The 18,961-nt window shown below is 36.5% G+C and overlaps 1 protein-coding gene across 1 annotated transcript in view; it reads left to right on the top strand.

The window, feature by feature from the left end:
• The window catches only part of MS3_00000154 (uncharacterized protein), a 109,153-nt gene that overhangs the window by 32,159 nt on the left and 58,033 nt on the right, over window positions 1–18,961 (top strand). The window contains exons 8-14 of the mRNA XM_051208037.1: window positions 2,226–2,490; window positions 4,970–5,151; window positions 9,052–9,187; window positions 11,332–11,463; window positions 12,804–12,932; window positions 15,445–15,573; window positions 17,751–18,056. Coding sequence (XP_051069978.1) covers window positions 2,226–2,490; window positions 4,970–5,151; window positions 9,052–9,187; window positions 11,332–11,463; window positions 12,804–12,932; window positions 15,445–15,573; window positions 17,751–18,056 — 1,279 coding nt within the window. The remainder of the gene's footprint in view (window positions 1–2,225; window positions 2,491–4,969; window positions 5,152–9,051; window positions 9,188–11,331; window positions 11,464–12,803; window positions 12,933–15,444; window positions 15,574–17,750; window positions 18,057–18,961) is intronic.

Below are 18,961 nucleotides of genomic sequence, written 5' to 3'. Positions count from 1 at the left end.
GTAAATATGCTGCTCTTGCTTTGCCGATCTGCGCCTTCATGTCTGCATCGGATCCACCGTGTTCATCAATGATGCTGTCCAGATATGTGTTAGTTTTTACATCCTCCAAATCTTCTCCGTCAATTATGATTGGGTTGTTGCATGCTGTTTTGTATCGGCGAATCTTGCTTTTCCGTTTGTATATGTTGAGACCTACTGCTGCTGAGGCTTCTGCTACACTGGTCGTTGTCTTCTGCATTTGTTTTTGGGTGTGCGACAGAAGGACCAGACCACCCCATCCTTTTTGCGCACCATATGAAGAGGTGAGGCCAAGGGACTGTGAGAAGGATGAATAATACCAGTAGCTAGTAAATTGTCAAACTCACGTTTAGCGAAATCTAACTTGTGCGGTGCCAGTCGGCGTGGTGTTGCCGTGAATGGGGTTCCGCAGGTAACTATTTGGTGTACCACACGATCGGTCACCGATGAAATCTCCTCGAGTGATTTAGTTAATTTGTGGAATTTCTCGAATAAAGCGTGGAATATATCTTCACGCGAATAAAAGACGTCTAAGATTCGGTACGCATTTGTTTGAGCTTTGAGGCCCATGAATTTGCTGTTCGATGAAGTATCAATTAGCTGCAGCCTACGTGAATCGACTAGCGATTCGTAGTGCTGTAGGAAATCAATACCGAGTATGGCTGTGGGAACATCGGCAATCATGAACGTCGACAGATACTTTCGTCGGTTGCCTAGGTTGACCGTGAGTTGTCGTGTACCATAGGTAGGAATGACTGAGCCATTCGCATCGCGTAGTCGAACCGTCGTAGCTTGTGACTTAGTGTTACCAAGAAGTACGACAGAAACATGGGCACCAGTATCTACTAGATACCTAGCGTTCGTGCGATAGTCGTGCACATAAGATAAACGACCAACCTGGGGTGAAGGGCCGGCGGGTAAAGGCGGCCGTACTCGCCGGCCTTGGAGTTTTCCTCCTTGTATGAGCACGGGGCTCGACAACGGCGGGCACCGGACCCGAAGGAGCGGCGAAACCAGCACCAACCTCCACTCGCTTCCGAAGCCGCCTTTTGGAGTGGTTTGGAAGATGTCTTTGTTGGGCGAGTGGTTACGAATTTACGAGAGAGTGATCTGGCTCGAGGGACATAGGGTTCGGGTATGTCGCAACGGTCTCGAAAGTTAAGACGTGTATGAATACGACCGCCTCCATCACTTTGATCCGGGAAGTGACTAGCGTCCATATCCACGTTCGAACATGACGTTTAGGCAACTATATAATTTTCTCGGTTGCCAGTCCTTGCCAATATTTTGTCTGCTATGAGGGCCACCTGGTCGAGTGGTGCGTTCTTGAGCAGGGCCGTGATCGTTGGTTGGGTGTGTGCTGGTAACGATTTGAGCCACAATTCTTTAACAATTGCGGAATCAGCTGCCGTAGGTCTTGCAAGAGATTGCAGGCGCGTGAGGTGGTGACTGAGCTTAGGATCACCCAGAGGGTGACGCGCTAATAATGTCCCCAACCGTTCCTCCCTCGATGGGAGGAAATGTTTGAGGATCGCCTCCTTGAGACGATCATAAACGTTAGGCACATTGTGGTTGAGTATGACCTCACGGACAGCGACTATGTGATTCCCTGGTAAAGATTCCAGAGCGTAGGCATATTTTTACTGTTGACTCGTAATGCGGCTGGTCTCGAACTGAGACTCCAGTGCAGCGAACCAAACTTCCGGGTCATAGGGGAAAAAGATACAGGTCTAAAACGGATAACCTGTACATCAGAGTCTATTATAATAATACTATTCTTATCGTTATCCGTCATTTCGAGTTGTTACCAGAATATTAGATATTGAAAAATATCAATATGAAAATGTGCAACAGACGTGGATAGATAAGTAATAGGCTCACCGCAATTGGTTTCTTTGGAAGATTTGGCCTCGATTGAAAAGTGTTCGTATTTTTGGTGTGGTGTCGAGTCGCGGTTGTCTATGATTGCCACTACAAGAAGGTTGCGTACCAGATATCAGAAGGCGATTGGAGGTTGTAGCGAGATATATTTGTTGACGATCGTGCCAAAGGAGTACAAGCGGATTTACTGAGCAGACGTAAGTGCATGCGATAAAAGTAGGTCGCTACACACTATCGACTAATTGCTTTAACTAATCAATTACTCTTGAATATATTTTCATCTTATACCACGGTTGGTTATAACTTACTCTCATTCATTTGTATAGTTTAAAAGAAGCTCGTCAACGTAGTGAATCAGAAATTGTTGAAGAATTAGAAACACAAAAACGTTTAAATAATGAATTTAAAAATCGTTTAGATATTTTACAAAAAGAATTAGATGAGAAAACAACACAATTAATGGAAATACGCGATGAAACAAATGATTATAGAACATCACGATTTAAATTAGAAACAGAAATTAATCAATTACAAACACAATTAAGTCAAAGAAATTCAGAAGTGACCACTTTACAAATGGAGAAACAATTAGTAAGTTGTGAAATGTTTTGTTTTTGATGTATCAAAATTGAAAAGCTCACTGGTCTAGTGGTTAAGCGCTCGTGTGCAAGGCTGATAGGTCCTGGGTTGGAATCTCGCGAGGCGAAATCGCAGATGTGTCCTGGTGAGTAGTCCTATACTAGGACGAAACGGCCATTCAGTGTTTCCAGGTTTTTCATGGTGGTCTAACTTCAAATGACTCATGATTTCAGCTATTGAAATTAGTAATTTTTTTTTTTTTTTGATGTGTCAAAATTGAAAACTGAGGAATTTATTTTCTTTTTCGTTTTACACTTAAATTCCATGAATGACTTATTCAAGGTTATGTCTTACGAAATGATAGGAAGTCATGTTGGTCCGAATTCAACAGACAGCATCAATGTTTTCAAGATTTAAAGTAACCTTCACAGACAAGAGCCAACTAACACAAAACTTAAGTTAAGAGAAATTTCTTGTGGGTAAATCTCCAGTAGTTTATCATTCATAATATACATAATATTGAGTTACTTAGACTAATGGCTACATTGGTGATAAGTCTTGTTAATTGAACGCTATATTCGGTTCCTAAGCTATTCTCGTAACCCCCAAGCTAGAACTTCACAGCAACCTGAACACGAAAGAAAAGACGCAAAATATACGAGAAGCACTTTACTCTAAAGGCTCGTTCTAGTACAGAAAATATAGAGTTATAAAGTATTATACATGTCCTTGGGTTTCCCGAAAATTCTGGAATGCTACTAAACATAGTAGTAGTATAGATAATCATCCAATCAGAAACTCTAGATGTGACTTTTCACATTGTTTATGTTTCTGCCTAAAATTCAACTGATTGCTGATTAGATAAAGTGCTTCTTAGTGTTTTCCTGAGCCTTTTTTGTCTTTTGCGAGAAGTTTTCTGGATCACCCTGACAATGGGATCATGATGAACATTTTGATGACAATACTGTTATTTCGGATACTTCCCTACTCCTTTTTCCATAGTTAAATTCACAACCAATGAGATCCTGGAAGCATTGGATGCCTGTTTCGTCCTATTATGGGATTATTGATATGGAAATTTAAACAGGTGGACATTTATAACAGATCCCATATTGATTCATTGTGAATATTATATTAATGATAACAAGATCTTCTTTTTTGTTGCCACTAAGAATTCCCAATCAAGAATGTTTCATAGACAGAAAATATTTCCCATGAAATGGGAGTGACACATTCATCACAAAACCCTATAGCAATATTGGTTGACTAGAATGATTGAATGAATTAGAGTTCGATTTTAAAAAGTCAGGTAAAAGATCCAGTCTACCCTAACTTTTCGCTTACTTTTATATCATTACCAAGGTTATTATAAAAAAAACAGTATGGTTAAGACGAATAATTAGCTTTGTGTTTGCTTAATGAATTACATTATTTCTTACTGAACTATATTAGGAATCTTACAATAATAAAATTACTTATATGAGTTCAGTTGTACAAATTTAATGATATGAGCAGAGATGGACAGTTGCTAGTAGTGGAATTCAGGACGCGTGTTTTGTCGTGTTTGGCACTCGTCACCCGGATGTACCTGCATCTGTGCTTATAAAGCTTATGACCTAAGGCAATATCGAGGCCGTCCACACGGGATGCGCATATGTCAATATGAGACTAATCAATTGCAGTCCTAAATAACAATCGGAAGATACAATTAAACAACACCACATGCATTTAAAATTTAGTGATACTTGTGTTGAAATATACTATGATTCCTAACTATTTTCAATTATATTTTAAGTGCTCCAGCCTGAAGGTTCCACATTACGGAGTCCTGTAACTTTTTGTAATTTCAAATATAAATTTCTAATTGAATGTATAATTGAAGATGGAAAGTTCTAGGATTCAGTGATTACTAGTGAAAATCAAGTGGATGATATATTCACCGTAGATAATCATCTATCTGGGTGTTCTTTTGTCAAATGATATCGCCTTTCTCAGATATATTTACTTAATTTTAATGACTTACTTACGACTCTGACCTTTAATGGAGCATAGGCTGCCGACCAGCATTCTCCAACTCATTCTGTCCTGGGTCTTCCTCTCCATTTCTATCTGATTGTTGTTCATTCTTCTCATATCTGTCTTCATTTCTCAGCATGATGTGTTCTTTGGTCTTCTTATTGTCCTTTCGCTTTGAGGATTCCATGTGAGGACTTGCGTTGTGACGCATTTTGTCCAAGTGAATTTAAATTCACCCCATTGCAGAAGCAACTGGCTATCAGGACTCAGTAGCTAAGTGGATAACGCGACGGCGTTTGAAGCGAATGGTACTGGGTTCGAGTCCCAGAGTGCACATCAGCTCCCTGAGATGCAGGTACATCCAGCTGACGAGTCCGGAATGGGACGAAACGCGCGTCCTGGATTCCACTACTAGTCACTATCCATCATTGCTTACAAATACACAATATTGTTGTTTTTGTTTTTTGTGTCTTAGTTACAAAAACAAATAACCACTGAATCTGATATGAAATTTTTACAAAGAACAGCAGAATTAGAAGGACAATTAAATCATTATATGGAAAATTCATCTAAACTTCAAACAGAAGTAGATCGTTTATTAAGAACAATTGATACAGAAAAATTTGATAAAGAAAATCAATTAAATGAACTGAAAGAGTAAGTGATTAGTTTTAGATGAGTTTACTGTTATTCATATTACATTCTCTAATCATAAGGATTGAATTACTTACTTACTTACTTACGTCTATTACTCCCAATGGAGCATAGACCGCCGACCAGCATTCTCCAAAACACCATGTTCTGGTCCTTCCTTTCTAGTTCTACTCAATTGTTGTTCACTCTTCTTCCTCTTCTGTTTCTCATATCTGTCTCCATTTCTCAGCATAATGTGTTCTTTGGTGTTCCTCTTCTCCTTTAGCTTTGAGGATTTCATGTGAGGGCTTGCTTTGTGACACAGTTGGGTAGTTTCCACAATGTGTGTCCTATTCACTACTCCTGGAGCTCTCCTAGGGGTACTACCAGTCTCAATGTCGGACAAAGGAGGAGGCTTGGGGGATGGGGTTAGCGACCCCATCTCGTAGAAAACTAACTCGCTAAAAGAAACGCTAACCAAAAAAAATAATTCAATGATTGAATTGCTAAGATTTTATTATCGTTCAGAACAATAATGTCATCGTTTATATCCAGTGGAAGTTAGCATTTTTATTATTCTATTCAACTCATAAGTAGATATCATCGGCAAGTTTTAACTTAATAATTTCAAATAAATTGAGCGTACGGTAGATTGTTATTAATAGAAATAATATCTATGCAATATCCCAATGGGAAGAAGCATTAAAATTTCTGATGTTTCCTGACTAAATGTAAGCTATTTCTTGGAAAAACGTTTTTGTACTATTTTGATATTCCTAACAATAACTTGATGGTTATTGAAGATGGTATGCACTTCTATTGTCGACCTAATTTGAAGTCTTTCAAGTTTTAGAGGATGAGCAGGTGGCGTTTTGTGTACTGAAGATGTTCTTTGGCTTGAATCAAGATTTCACGATATGACCTTCCAAAACAGAAGGGGTTACATCTGTATTGAAAAGTCATTTCATGAAATCTTGACTCAAGCCAAAGAACATCTTCAGTACACAAAAAGCTACCTACTAATCCTATAGAATTTGAAAGTTCCCAAATTAGATCGACAATAGCATTGTATACCATCTTCAATAATCATCAATTCATTATCAAGAATATTAAAATAATACAAAAAGACTTTTCTAACTAGAAGGAAAGGATAGTAGCTGAAGCTTTCAATATATTTATAAATCGTACAGCATTCAACAGAAAAGATGGCTTTACTATTCACCAGACTTTGACCATCTATGTGAGCTACCGTGTCTGATTCTATTCACATCTCATACTATTATCATATATATATATATATATATATATATATATATATATATATATATATATCAATTCTATCCTTGTCACATTTTTTAATCATCAACATACAAACTAAATACACGAGCATGTTTCATATTAATCACCTTGATCAGAGTGGTATGACATTAACTTGGTCAGATCTGATTTGTTATTGATCGTACCAAATATTTCAGCTTCGTTCCATTGTACTATTTCAACTTAGCTTAGTTTGACTTATTTATTTATTCATTGAAGAAAAGGCTTAAATTGAGTAACGAAACATCCGAACATTTAATTATTCTACTCATTGAACTATTACAAATGTATTATTTCTTATTTCATTGAATCAGTTCATCCCGATAACCATGTTTATAACTAATTGGTTTCATAAGTTTGATTATCATCAATGCATTATTTACATTTCCGTTGGAGAGTTTTTGTTTGCCTGACCTCTGACTATATATTCAATATAATTCAAAGAATGAATATGTTTAAATTTTAGTATAGAGGTAAGATTGATGTCATATTCATCAGTGAACACAAGTAGTCGAGTGAGAGCTTATGGCGAACTGTCATCAGAATTGATTACCTCAAGTGGTGTTCCTCGGGACTTTCCACTCTCTCCATTCTTGTTTAACTTTGTCATTGACGTGCTTTTAGAGATAGCACTTTCCTCATCTAAATTTCCAGGGGTTGAACTTCTACCAGTAGATCCACTTGTTTACTTAGAATATGCCGATGACATAGTTTTATTTGGTGAAGACGCTGACAAAATGCAGAGTCTTCTGACCACTCTAAGCAACAATGCAAGCATGTTCAGGATGCGATTCTCTCCCTCGAAATGCAAAATGTTGCTTCAGGATTGGGTTACATCAACACCAGAACTAGTGATTGGTAGTGAAGTAGTTGAGTGTGTCGACCGCTTCACTTATCTTGGAAGTCTCATCAGCCCTTGTGGTCTGGTGTGTGACGAAATCTCAGCACGGATACAGAAGGCTCGACTAGCTTTTGCCAACTTGCGTCATTTATGGTGTAGGCGAGATATCCGTCTATCAACTAAAGGACGTGTTTACTGCGCAGCAGTTCGTCCCGTCCTACTTTATCGCTGTGAAAGATGGCCGGTAAGAGTAGAGGATATCCGTAGGTTACTAGTATTTGATCATAGGTGTTTTTGAAGCATTGCTCGTATATCATGGGACCATCGAGTAAGTAACGCAGGTGTTAGGAAACGGGTACTAAGTAAGGATGGCAAATCCATTGGTGAAGTAGTGAAACTTCATCAGTTGAGATGGCTGGGACACGTGTTACGTATGCACAACCACCGACTGCCTCGACGTGCTATGTTCAGTGGTATAGGAGTAGGTTGGAAGAAAGGTAGGGGCGGCCAGACCAAAACATGTCACAAATCCATGAAGTCACTGAATGGTGCACTGAGCCATGTTGGTAGGTGTAGACTACCTGGTTGGGGTCCGCAAGATGATAGCAACCGATGGTTAGAGACCCTGAATGACATGGCTCAAAATCGTTTGCAATGGTGTGCGCAGGTGCATCCACTTTTTGTGTTTTCTTAAATTCGAATCTTCTGAATTCTTCATATCCCTTTCTTTTTTCTCTTTCCAAATTTATTTTACTGTATTATACTCCTTGAATAACATCTTCAAACCCTAATGTTTTCGATTACTGCTTATATTCTTACTAATTCTACCACTACGGGATTTTGAATCGACAACTGCATCTGTGTGCTAATGTGGTGTGGCAACTCAAACTTCTGTACGTACGTACGAAGGTCTACGTTATTAGTGACTGAGTGAGTGAGTGTACAGTTAGCTTTCATATGATTGTATTAAGATTATAATCAAAGAGTGATATATTAGTACACGGTCCACTGGGAATCAAATTGTAGTCATTAAAAAGATATGTTACATTTGTATATCAGTACACTAGTCATGTTTCTATAAGATTAAGATGATTGGTTTTGTACAATAGAGTATGGAATAGCAAACGCTCACAGGATAGTATTCAATGCTTCACTGTAGTTCTTCAATGTTTACTAAATATCTTTGCTTAAAAAAGTGAATATAACACTTGGTAGTAATTAGTGTATTATTCGTGTACTTACTATGAACACATGAATGAACTTTACAACATGAATGGGATTCAGGGATTTCAAAATCAGAGAATTTTTATTAAAATTAAAGAAGTCGGAAAACGTTTCTATACATACTGGCTATTCGTAACTTTTATTTGTTAAATATGATCTGAATTAAGGTACCATTAAAAATCAGGAAAAAACAAGACATCCATCTTCATCTAGAATTGAACTCCTCAACATTGCTCGCTGATGACCCAGTTTAGGTATAAAACCCAAGACCTCCAAGATTTTTGGAGATCTCCAAATGTTCCCTGGCGGGGAGTAGTGAGCGTATACTATAAAAGTCTGATATCTGGACAAAAATACCTGTTTATTGCTCTCCTGTTTTCAATGGTACCTCGAATAAGATCAACCTGCGAAGAATACAATCTATAAATTAAATAATTCTGCAAGAAAATCTCTTCAACTATTACAAGTATCTGTTTACATTTTTCCGGATATTCCTTCATACTGATATCTAGCCAACTTTGTTCCTTATTTCATTATTACAGAGAACTTCGTGAAGCACAAAATAATTTGAATAATTTAAAACGTAGTCAACAAAATGAACGAAAAAAATCAAGTCAGCAACTTGAAGAGTCAAGACAACGTGAAGAGAATGCACAATCTGATAATGAAATATTAAAGGTAGGCGTTGATTTAAGTGTTAATTGTGGTAGTTTACACTTTTACTATTTTTTCCGAATAAAATATCTGAAGTTAGTTTATTGGAGGTGGCCAGTTGAAAATCTTGCTTTACTTAGATTTCATAATAGTCAACACTTATTTACTTGGTGTGTTTGTAATCTTCACTTTATTTATATTTCTGGCTAAACTTCAATTAATTGCTGATTGGATAAAATGCTTCTTAGTGTTTTCCTGAGCCTTTTTTGTTTTTTTGCGAGAAGTTTTATGGATCACTTCAACAAGTTGACTAATTGGACAACTGTATCTAGTTGTTAAAAACTACTGAAGTATGGCTTCAATTTCGCTTACGTAATCACTAATACTAAGTTCAATGGTGCTCATTTCATCTTAATTGAGATTACTTATGTAAACCGGTTTGAATGATTTTTTTCTGGTTAGTGGTTTTTAGCGAGTTAGTTTCCTACGGGATGGAGTGGGGTCGCTAACACTATGCCAAACTCCCCCCCTTTGTCTGAGCTTGGAATTGGCAGTAACCCCAGAGAAGTTTCATGTGGAGTTACGGATATGAAAGATACCATATTGTATTAAAAAACATCTTATCTCAGACATTTACTCATTTGAATAATTTCAATATTCATTTAATAAAAAAATAACAAACAAATTGAACAATCATTTCTTTTAAAGAAAATAATGGATTATCATTTATCTAATATAGATCACATCATCAACTTAGAGTTGAAAACGATTGGATCCTTTGACACTTACATATGCCTGTTACTCCTCGCGGAAAAGCACAGGCCACACACTAGCACTCTCCATCCAATGCTGTCGTGGGCAATTCTGTCCAGCTCTCCCGCCTGTAGCTTTTCTAGAGTTACTGCCGGTTTTAAGCCCAGGTAAAGTAGGAGGGTTGGGCATGAGGTCGGCAACCCCATCCTGTAGAATAAATCATGCTAAAAAAAAATACGTCAACCAGAATCCTTTGACAACAACAAAATAAACTAACCAATATAATAATTCAGATCACAATGCAGCAATATGAATAAATTTTTCAGGAAGAGAAATTCGCAATTTTTTAAACATCAGGCTTCAGTCTTAATGTTATTTTTTAGGCCAATTATTATCAACGTTACGGGTCAATACACAATAGTTTTGTTTTTGTTGTTGTTGGGGACGTTAGATCCCCAGAACTCACTTGGGAAAGGACCTAATCTTTGTAATTTTATTTAGAAAATTTGGATCTCTTCATTTTCACGCCAAAGGCTCTCTTGTCACCATCATGTCGTATTTCCCACTGGGAAATATCTTAAATGCTATTGGTCCATTGCGTCTTTCAGTATGCTATTTGGTAACTCTCCCCAAGGACGGTTTTGCACTGTATATATACGTTTTGAATTGTGTTTGTTGTTATCGCTCGTTTCTGGCTGTTTGGAGAATATACTTTCCCATTTCAAGCTTGGACTTCTCCCTCTAGTTAGCGGGGCTGGGACGTATCAATAGCTAGGTTACTGGTCTTTGGTCACCGAGTCTTGTTTTCTCGTCCGCAGATTAAGTGAACTCGTGATAGCTTCAACCTTAGCATTGGTTGAAATCGTGAATCGACTGATGTCAGACTACCATTAGAAACCTGGAAGCACTGTCAATCGATCCATTATCGTTCTCAACCTTTCATCCATTATCTGAAGTAGATACCTGTCTTTACCCGATACGGATTGGAGTCCATGGCTTCTCACTAGAACTCCAAAAAACCATCTTGGATGAATGTTTGCGCAGCCATTCGTGGATCGATGAAAGTTAGTCATTAACACCGTTAGATGTCGGCTCAATGTTCCAGTAGGTTAAGCGTTCGCGCGCGAGACTAAAGGCCCTGAGTTCGAATCCCACAAAATGGATCATGGATGCGCATTGCTGAGGAGTTCCATACTAGAACGATACGGCCGTTCAGTGCTTTCAGGATTTTACTGGTGGTTTAACACCAAGTGATTCATGATCTCAATCAAAAACTTAACAATTCCCACAACTCCATACTGACAATTTCGTTCTTGACAATTCTGCATTTTATTTGATTCATAATAATTGCGAATAAAAAAGATAAATAATCAGCACAATGTTAGTTTTGCTTCATTATTATTTTTCATTTGTAGGGTATTATAACAGAGAAAGATGGAAGAATTCGTGAATTAGAACAAGCTTTGCGCGAAAGTGTACGTTTAACAGCGGAACGTGAAATTTACGCTTCCGGTCGTGATGATGAAACAAGACATTTAGAGCAACAGGTATATTGATTTTTCTTAGTTCTACAGTTTCCTGACTACTAATAATAGTAATAGTAATAATAATGCTATGATGAGACACTTTTCCATAAAGTGGAACTAACTGCGGATTCATCAAAATACACGAAACCCTGAACAGTTGGTTAGTTTTAGTTCACAGTCTCTGTTACAATACATGTCGACTATTAGTCGAATAACTTCAGATATTGTGACGAACTTATAAGTTTTTTATGCTTCAGACCCCGTTTTTAATTGACCTGAGCTGACTTCACTTTTATCCTTAGGTTAATCCTCGGGGTATAGTTATATTGTGTTCCATTCAAAAAATTCAGAAGTCAAATACAAACTAGGTAGTAATGTATTTTTGCAAGTAGGTTTATTCGACAGACCATATGTTTGGTAATCAGACTAGAGAAGGGAAGAGAACATGAAGAGTGTCATTTGGATATGAACATGGGTTCATGACGAAAATTCATTTTGAAGTTACAAGCCAACTAAGTAAAAAAAGAGTCCTGATGAAATTAGTAAATAAGGGGTCTGAAGATTGTACAGTTTGTTACTTTCAACTACACTGCTCAAATAGCACTATGATAACGTCTCAGGTTGTGAAGCTAAACGATTTGTGTTCGAGTCCCACAGGGAGCATCAGTTTCCTCAAGATGGAAGCTATACCTTGTTGATAAGATTCAACTAGCAAGAAGTCTAAGTTATATAGGGTATCGTAATAACTATTTCCAACCGCCAATCATATTTACAAATTACATTAAGTAGTAGCAGTTATTTATCCAGAGTTATAATAATGAGTTGTAACTAGTGAGCTTTAATTTCATAAAGCTTATATTTTGCATCACTAGTGTTGACTAATGATGCCTTTGAAATATCGCAACCTACCTGATGTTGGAAATGTGAATAATTATATGCTAACTCAATAGTTTAAAAGAGTAACCCGCTTGCTAAGAAATCTAATGATCCTGAGTATGATCCATGTTGCGGGAGTTAATGGAAGAGAAGTTTAGTGTTAGGGTAAGACAGCTGTTCAATCCATCTTGATTTTCAGTGGTTTTCTAGCTGAAGTCTGTCGATGTCATCGACTACAGACAATTTGAACATTAATGCTCTAAAAACTGCAAAACAATAAAAATTGATGAGAGTCATGTTAAAAATTGAAAATACGAGAGAGAGAGAGAGAGTTACATAACTGTCTTGGCAGGTTCCAGTTAAACACATCTTTTAAATCGACAGTCATGTTACGAAACCTAGATTGAGCTTAATCTTGTTAGAGGACATATATCAAGTAAAAAAAAGTACTTTTCCCTTTCATTTATTAATGCGTCTAATTGTAGGTACGTGAATTACGAAGTAATCTTGAACATTTTCAACGTGAAAGAAATAATCTCTCAGCTCAGTTAGCTTCAGCACAAGAAGAATTAACTGATCGTGAAAATCAACTTAAAACTTTAGAACAAGAATGTGTAAGTTATTTGGTTAACTTCTGTAATGAATTTAATCATGTAACTGGAATGTTTAAACATTATGATTCATTCTCATTTGTAAACAATCTTATTCTCACTTCCTATTGTTAACATTTCGAACTGATGTGTCTAGAACTTCTATTGCATATTAACTTCATCTATTTAAATTACCACGTAATGGGAACTGGAATAGAAACAGACCGGACGATAGCTAGGTTTCTTTTTACCAATCAATGAAGTCACTGACTTTTGATAGATTGAGACTATTTTTTTAAATTTTGGCTAATTATCATGATTCGGAATATTGGATAGAAGTAGCATGATTTTCATTTCTTTTTTTCCTATCTTCTCTTAAATAAAAACGGATTGATTATGATCAATCTTTGTTGATCCTGTCAACAAATATTTCTAAATTATCAAAATGTAAAAATGGTGAATATTTTAGAGAATATGAAGGTATATATATCATATATTTAAACACATTAACATTGGTACGAAGGGGCACCGAATACATATGCGCCACACAAGTCACTTCATTTGTATGTGCGCTGTGATACTACCCAGGTGTTTTTTTAGGGGACCACATCTGGAGCCTTTGACCTGAAGGCCTAATCCACAATTCAGTGAAGCAACATCAGGAGATTAAGTCCTATGATAGCCGGTAACCAATCATTGGTTCATATGCCATTTATTCCTTCAGGATACTGGAACCCATGTGAATCATTGGTTTGGAATCAGGGTTTCCCAGCTCCCTTAGACGGACTCTCAGTGTCCACCGAGCCGGTTAAAGCGATGGACATTCGCTTTTCGTCCTCTCGACTTCGTAAGTAACAGTAATGCCGCAAGAAGGCGATTAGCAGGACTTCCCTGGTAGTGGTTGTATGCACTTGGCCACTTGAGAGCATTTCGAGAGGGAAAACTGACTCTCATCACTCTCGGCCGTACCACGGCATTTGGGGGCATTTTATCAATAAAATCTAGAAAATACAATTCATCATTTAATAGATAAAACTATATTCCAATATTTATGCTTCCATTGAAACTTAAATCCGTTAGTGATCTCTTCAAATGTCATAGTCATATGGTAAAACGTAAGAATTTTCAACTTTCAAGATAACTTCTGATATTGTCTAATGAAACCAATATTAATCATTAACAACTTGCTTCTGAAAAAGTTGTTCAAAGACTTGTTATTCACAGTCATGGCACGTACGAAGCAGACTTCCTGTAAGAGTACTGATAAAAAGGAAACAAGAAACCAGTTAGCTACCAGGGCGGCACGTATGGCTTCACTAGCGACTGGTAGTGTTAAGAAACCTCATTGTTATCGTCCTGGAACAGTTGCCCTACGTGAGATTCGTCGTTGCCGAAATTCGACCTAGCTACTCATAAGATAAAAAAAGCTCACACAAAATAGTTTCTTAACATATTCAAAGAATGTAGAATTAAGAAATGAAGCACAATGATGTTAATGATAATGGTAATTTACAAGATCTCAAACATTCATGCGAATACTATAGGGGATAAGACACATGTCCATATATATATGTTAGTGGAGCCCTTCATTTTGACGTAAATTAAATCGGACGATGTTGTCGAAGTGATCATCAAGGGTCTGACTCCAATGGCATCGTATAAATGTTATTGAAATATACATATCGTTAATCCTCGTATAAAATTATCGACTTAAATCGTGTTAGTGAATAACGGAATTAAATAAGTCAAATATGAGAATAAACGTACATTTTGTATAATCGTTTATCGGAACAGATAATCAGAGAGACGTAGCTAAGGTAGCAAAGAAGAGAGAGCAAAACGAAACGAAATGACGAGCAGTGGAGAAGGCATGTAAACCAACTCGATTTAACCAAGCGTTAATCAATATTTATCGTCACACAAAAATAAGTTACAGATATGTGATGAGTGAGTTAAGAAGTGCACAAATATACGCTTATATAAAAACAGTCAGGGTTGATAAGTGAATAATTACTAAGGTCAGAATGTAGCTTAAAAGAAATAGATAAACTGGCTTGTCCGGAAGCTAGAATAAGCTATGTCCGCTCGACATAGGACTAGGCACTACAATATATTCTGAAAACAGTAACTCCAGAATTCATGTCAGTTTACAGACATGATCAGTTTGATATGATTAGTAACGGTATCGGGTTCGAGTTCCAGAGTGAACATCAAATCCGGTATACAAGTGCATTCAACTGACGAGTCCTAAATAGGACGAAACGCGCGTCCTAGATTCCACTTCTAGCCACTATCCATCTTTACTGATAATGCTTGTAAAATTAAGGCAATATTGAGGCAATAAGCACAGTATACACTTGTATGACAATAAGAGACTGATCAGTTACATTTGGTATTTACAAATTACTCTGGCTTCAGACCCCTTGTCATGTAGTTCATCAAAGTCCTTTAGAAATAAATATTCACTGAAATAGAAACTTTATATTTAGTTATTATGTATCTTACAGTAAATCTTTGTTCTTAATCAATAATTTAGTTCCAGAATTATTTACCAGAATTGGAAAAATTGCGACGTTCAAATCATGAAGCCAATTTACGTGTAGCAGCTATGATTAAACTGACACAAGGACGTGAGCATACTTTAACTGATCAAGATCGTGCTGCAGTATGTCTTATTTTCAATTGTATTATTCATTTTTGATGACATATATATTTATGTAGTCTATACATGTTATTGGTTGACAAGTGTTCTTAATAATAGCGGTGTTCTACATTTTTTCTGTATCAAGGATTTTGATAATCATGAGACCCTCCTCTCAATAACTCGAGATATTTTTTTTGATGGATTTTTGTTCTCTGAGCTGAATGGTTTGACTGCTAATTAGCAGTCAAACGCCATGATATCTCCTCACTTATATCAATGCACGTGGACAACTGCGGACACTCATTCGATTGGAAAAACGTAGAAATCTTAGACAGAAGAAATTCCAAAAACACCAGAGAATTTTTAGAAGCCTGGCACTCAGGTCAATCATGCACAAATACAGGAACAAAAATCAAACCAATAGGAGACACAACCAAAACAAAGAAGTAAACAATGACAAATTTAAGGTAAATAAGAATCAATCAACATTGAGGTGTACAGAACAAGCTGTGAAACGCATACGGAGAAATTCGAACACTTCACTTCTATCTGAAATTTGTGCTGATGATGTCGTTCAGAAGAACAATGAAAGCTCCACGACCAAACCATCCAGCTGAGAGAACAAAAATCCATCAAAATCATCCACCTGAGCTACAAATCTTCTCCATCAACTCGAGATATTACCACACATGCCTCACAATAGACTTGAGTGACAGTACCACTGTCTTTTTTCTATCTATTTGGTTATAAATTTAAGAAAATGTTTTTGATCATCAGTGAATCTATCTTCGATGTGTTTTCTAAGTGAAGTGTATCTTTAGTGAAAGTATACCGTACAGTGAAGTTTGTGCAACCTTGAAATTAATTAACTAATTAAAAACAACAGGAATATATTGCTACGTAAAGTTATGGTTGGAGGTAGTAGGAAAAAACCCTTGAATTTAGGCTTTGTGTTATTTGGTACACTACACCATACATCCCAATATAGTAGATGTGATGTTGAGTCACTTAGACTATTGGTCACATTGTAACTAGATCAAATAGAATTAGACAAGTATTAAGAAGAACTTGATACACATGATATTGGTCATAACTAAGTAGTTAATCAAGTATGGATATATTGCCATATAACTTGCAGAACTTAATTATATATCAGATTTTAAAGTATCTATGCAGTTTCTTTAGACTTTCATACTCATAATCTTTTTCGTACGAAATCATGTTCATTTAATGATTATACAAATACTTTGTTCTTATCAATCCTAATCAATTTGAAAATGCATTTTTGTTATAGTTATGATGACTGACATTAAATATGGAAAAATATGGGTTAAAAGCGAGACAAACGAAAAGACAATAAATGATGATAGATAAGAGAGGTATATCCTGGAGTTCTAGTGGGAAGTAGTGACAGGTAGAGTTCAACTGGGTATGTTGTGAGATAGTAACTCACTGATGACAACGGTGGATGTGTCGCTCAATTTGGTGGATTAGTTGAAATTAGACATTAACATCATTTGATACCGACCAGCTCTGTGGTCTATTGGTTAAGCGTTCGCGCACGAGACTTGTAGGTCCTGGGTTGGAATCTCGCGAGGCGGGATCACAGATGCGCACTGCCGTTCAGTGCTTCCAGGTTTTCCATGATGGTCTAGCTTCAATTGACCCATGATCTCAACCATTAAAATTAATACAAAATTAGATATTACACAGAAATGGTACGAAATATGCGCTGTATATTACTTCGAACAACATAGCGACTGAATTAATTCAATGAATTTTTTTACTGAACAATAATAATACTGAGTTGAAACGTAATCTTGTGTTTTATGTCATACTAACACTTCTACAAAGCTCTTTATGGACTGAATCATAATTGGTATCGACTTATTGAGTTTTGTGCAAAACACTGAGAGTTCTTGTTTTACTCATGTTCTGCTTGAACGGTATAATGTACTTTTGCTGTACTTTTTATTAAATAGTCCGTAGTGTTCATTAATTTGCTGATTACACATCCTTTGCTCCTTTGAAATTTACATATTTATATTGTTCCACTGTGTGTGAGCCATTCTGTACTACCCTGTTTTGCCGAATATTCTATACACGATAAATGAATGAATAATATCAATGTAACATAATGCTTATAGCTTGAAAATTACTTCTCATTAATGTCCTGTTAATTATTTCTTCTTAAATAGTTATCTACCATTCCTCTCTTCCCGAATATATCACTTCATGGAACTTGGTCAGGAATGTCTGGTGGTTTAGAAAATATCGGTGCAACATCTGGTACAGGAAGATCAGGTTATTTGGCGCCATATCATACAGGTAGTGGTGGATCATTATCTCCACATTTAGCAGGAAGTGCATTTCAATTCATTGGAAATACTTCATCTAGTGCTGGTGTAGGTACAGTTGGTGGTAGAGCATCAGTACCTGGTCAATTGATGTCTAGCCCAGATGTTATTATGTTGTCGAGAATGTTACAGGAAAAAGAAAACATGGTAAGTAGTATATATATGGTGCTTCGATAGTGTAATAAGAAGACGAAGATTATCAAGACTATGTGATATATTAGCGCAATACATTTCAAACAATCAGATCACACATATACTTGTTAAGAACATTTATATACAAAAATAATAGGTCAACTAGACTAGAAATGGAGGGTAAGAGGATACAAGGATAATAGTAATAAGAGTAATAATAATAATAATGTGAACAAAATTTGAAAGCTAATCACTCTGGATAGTAAGCCAATATTACCAGGGTAGGTTTAAGGTGAGAACAAACTGTTTTTGAATACGCAAAAGGTGTTTGAATTTTCGTATGGCTAAGGCTTCAATAAACCCTTTTGCATTTTTATGTAACACCACAAAAGCTGAATTCTGATCAATCTTATCACCTATTTCAATTGTGTTTGGCAACCGAGGATGATGGATGTTTATCCTCTACTCTTATTGGGTCATTTGATTCTATTTGGTTCCGCAACAAATCAGGTACATATTCACATATCTTAATTTTGAGATCACTATTACTTCTCTATATGTATGTATGACCACACACACACACATTAAAATTGGTAAAAACAGTGGGATGTGATGCAACCGTTTTCTCATCTTTTACGTTTTCGATGAAGCATGAACCTTGTTGTTACCTTGATAATGATCATTGCTGCACAATATATTTTGTTAATAACTGATTTAAGCCTTTGCTTCAATAAAAGGTTATTTAAATCATCTCTAAATGGTAAGGTGATGTAGACAGGCTTTTTTCCGCCAAAGCTATAGTAGGTCTCACTGTACTATGAACTTTCCATCTATTTATGAATTTAAGGGGATAGCCATTTTCCATTGTTGTTTTATTTAGCAACTTAACATCATCATCATCATCAATGGCGTCATTTGTG

The sequence above is a fragment of the Schistosoma haematobium genome, chromosome 3 (assembly GCF_000699445.3).
Source record: "Schistosoma haematobium chromosome 3, whole genome shotgun sequence".
In the NCBI taxonomy this organism is placed as follows: domain Eukaryota; kingdom Metazoa; phylum Platyhelminthes; class Trematoda; order Strigeidida; family Schistosomatidae; genus Schistosoma; species Schistosoma haematobium.
Note: the sequence above shows the minus strand (reverse complement) of the source record. Positions and strands in the feature narration are given on the sequence as shown.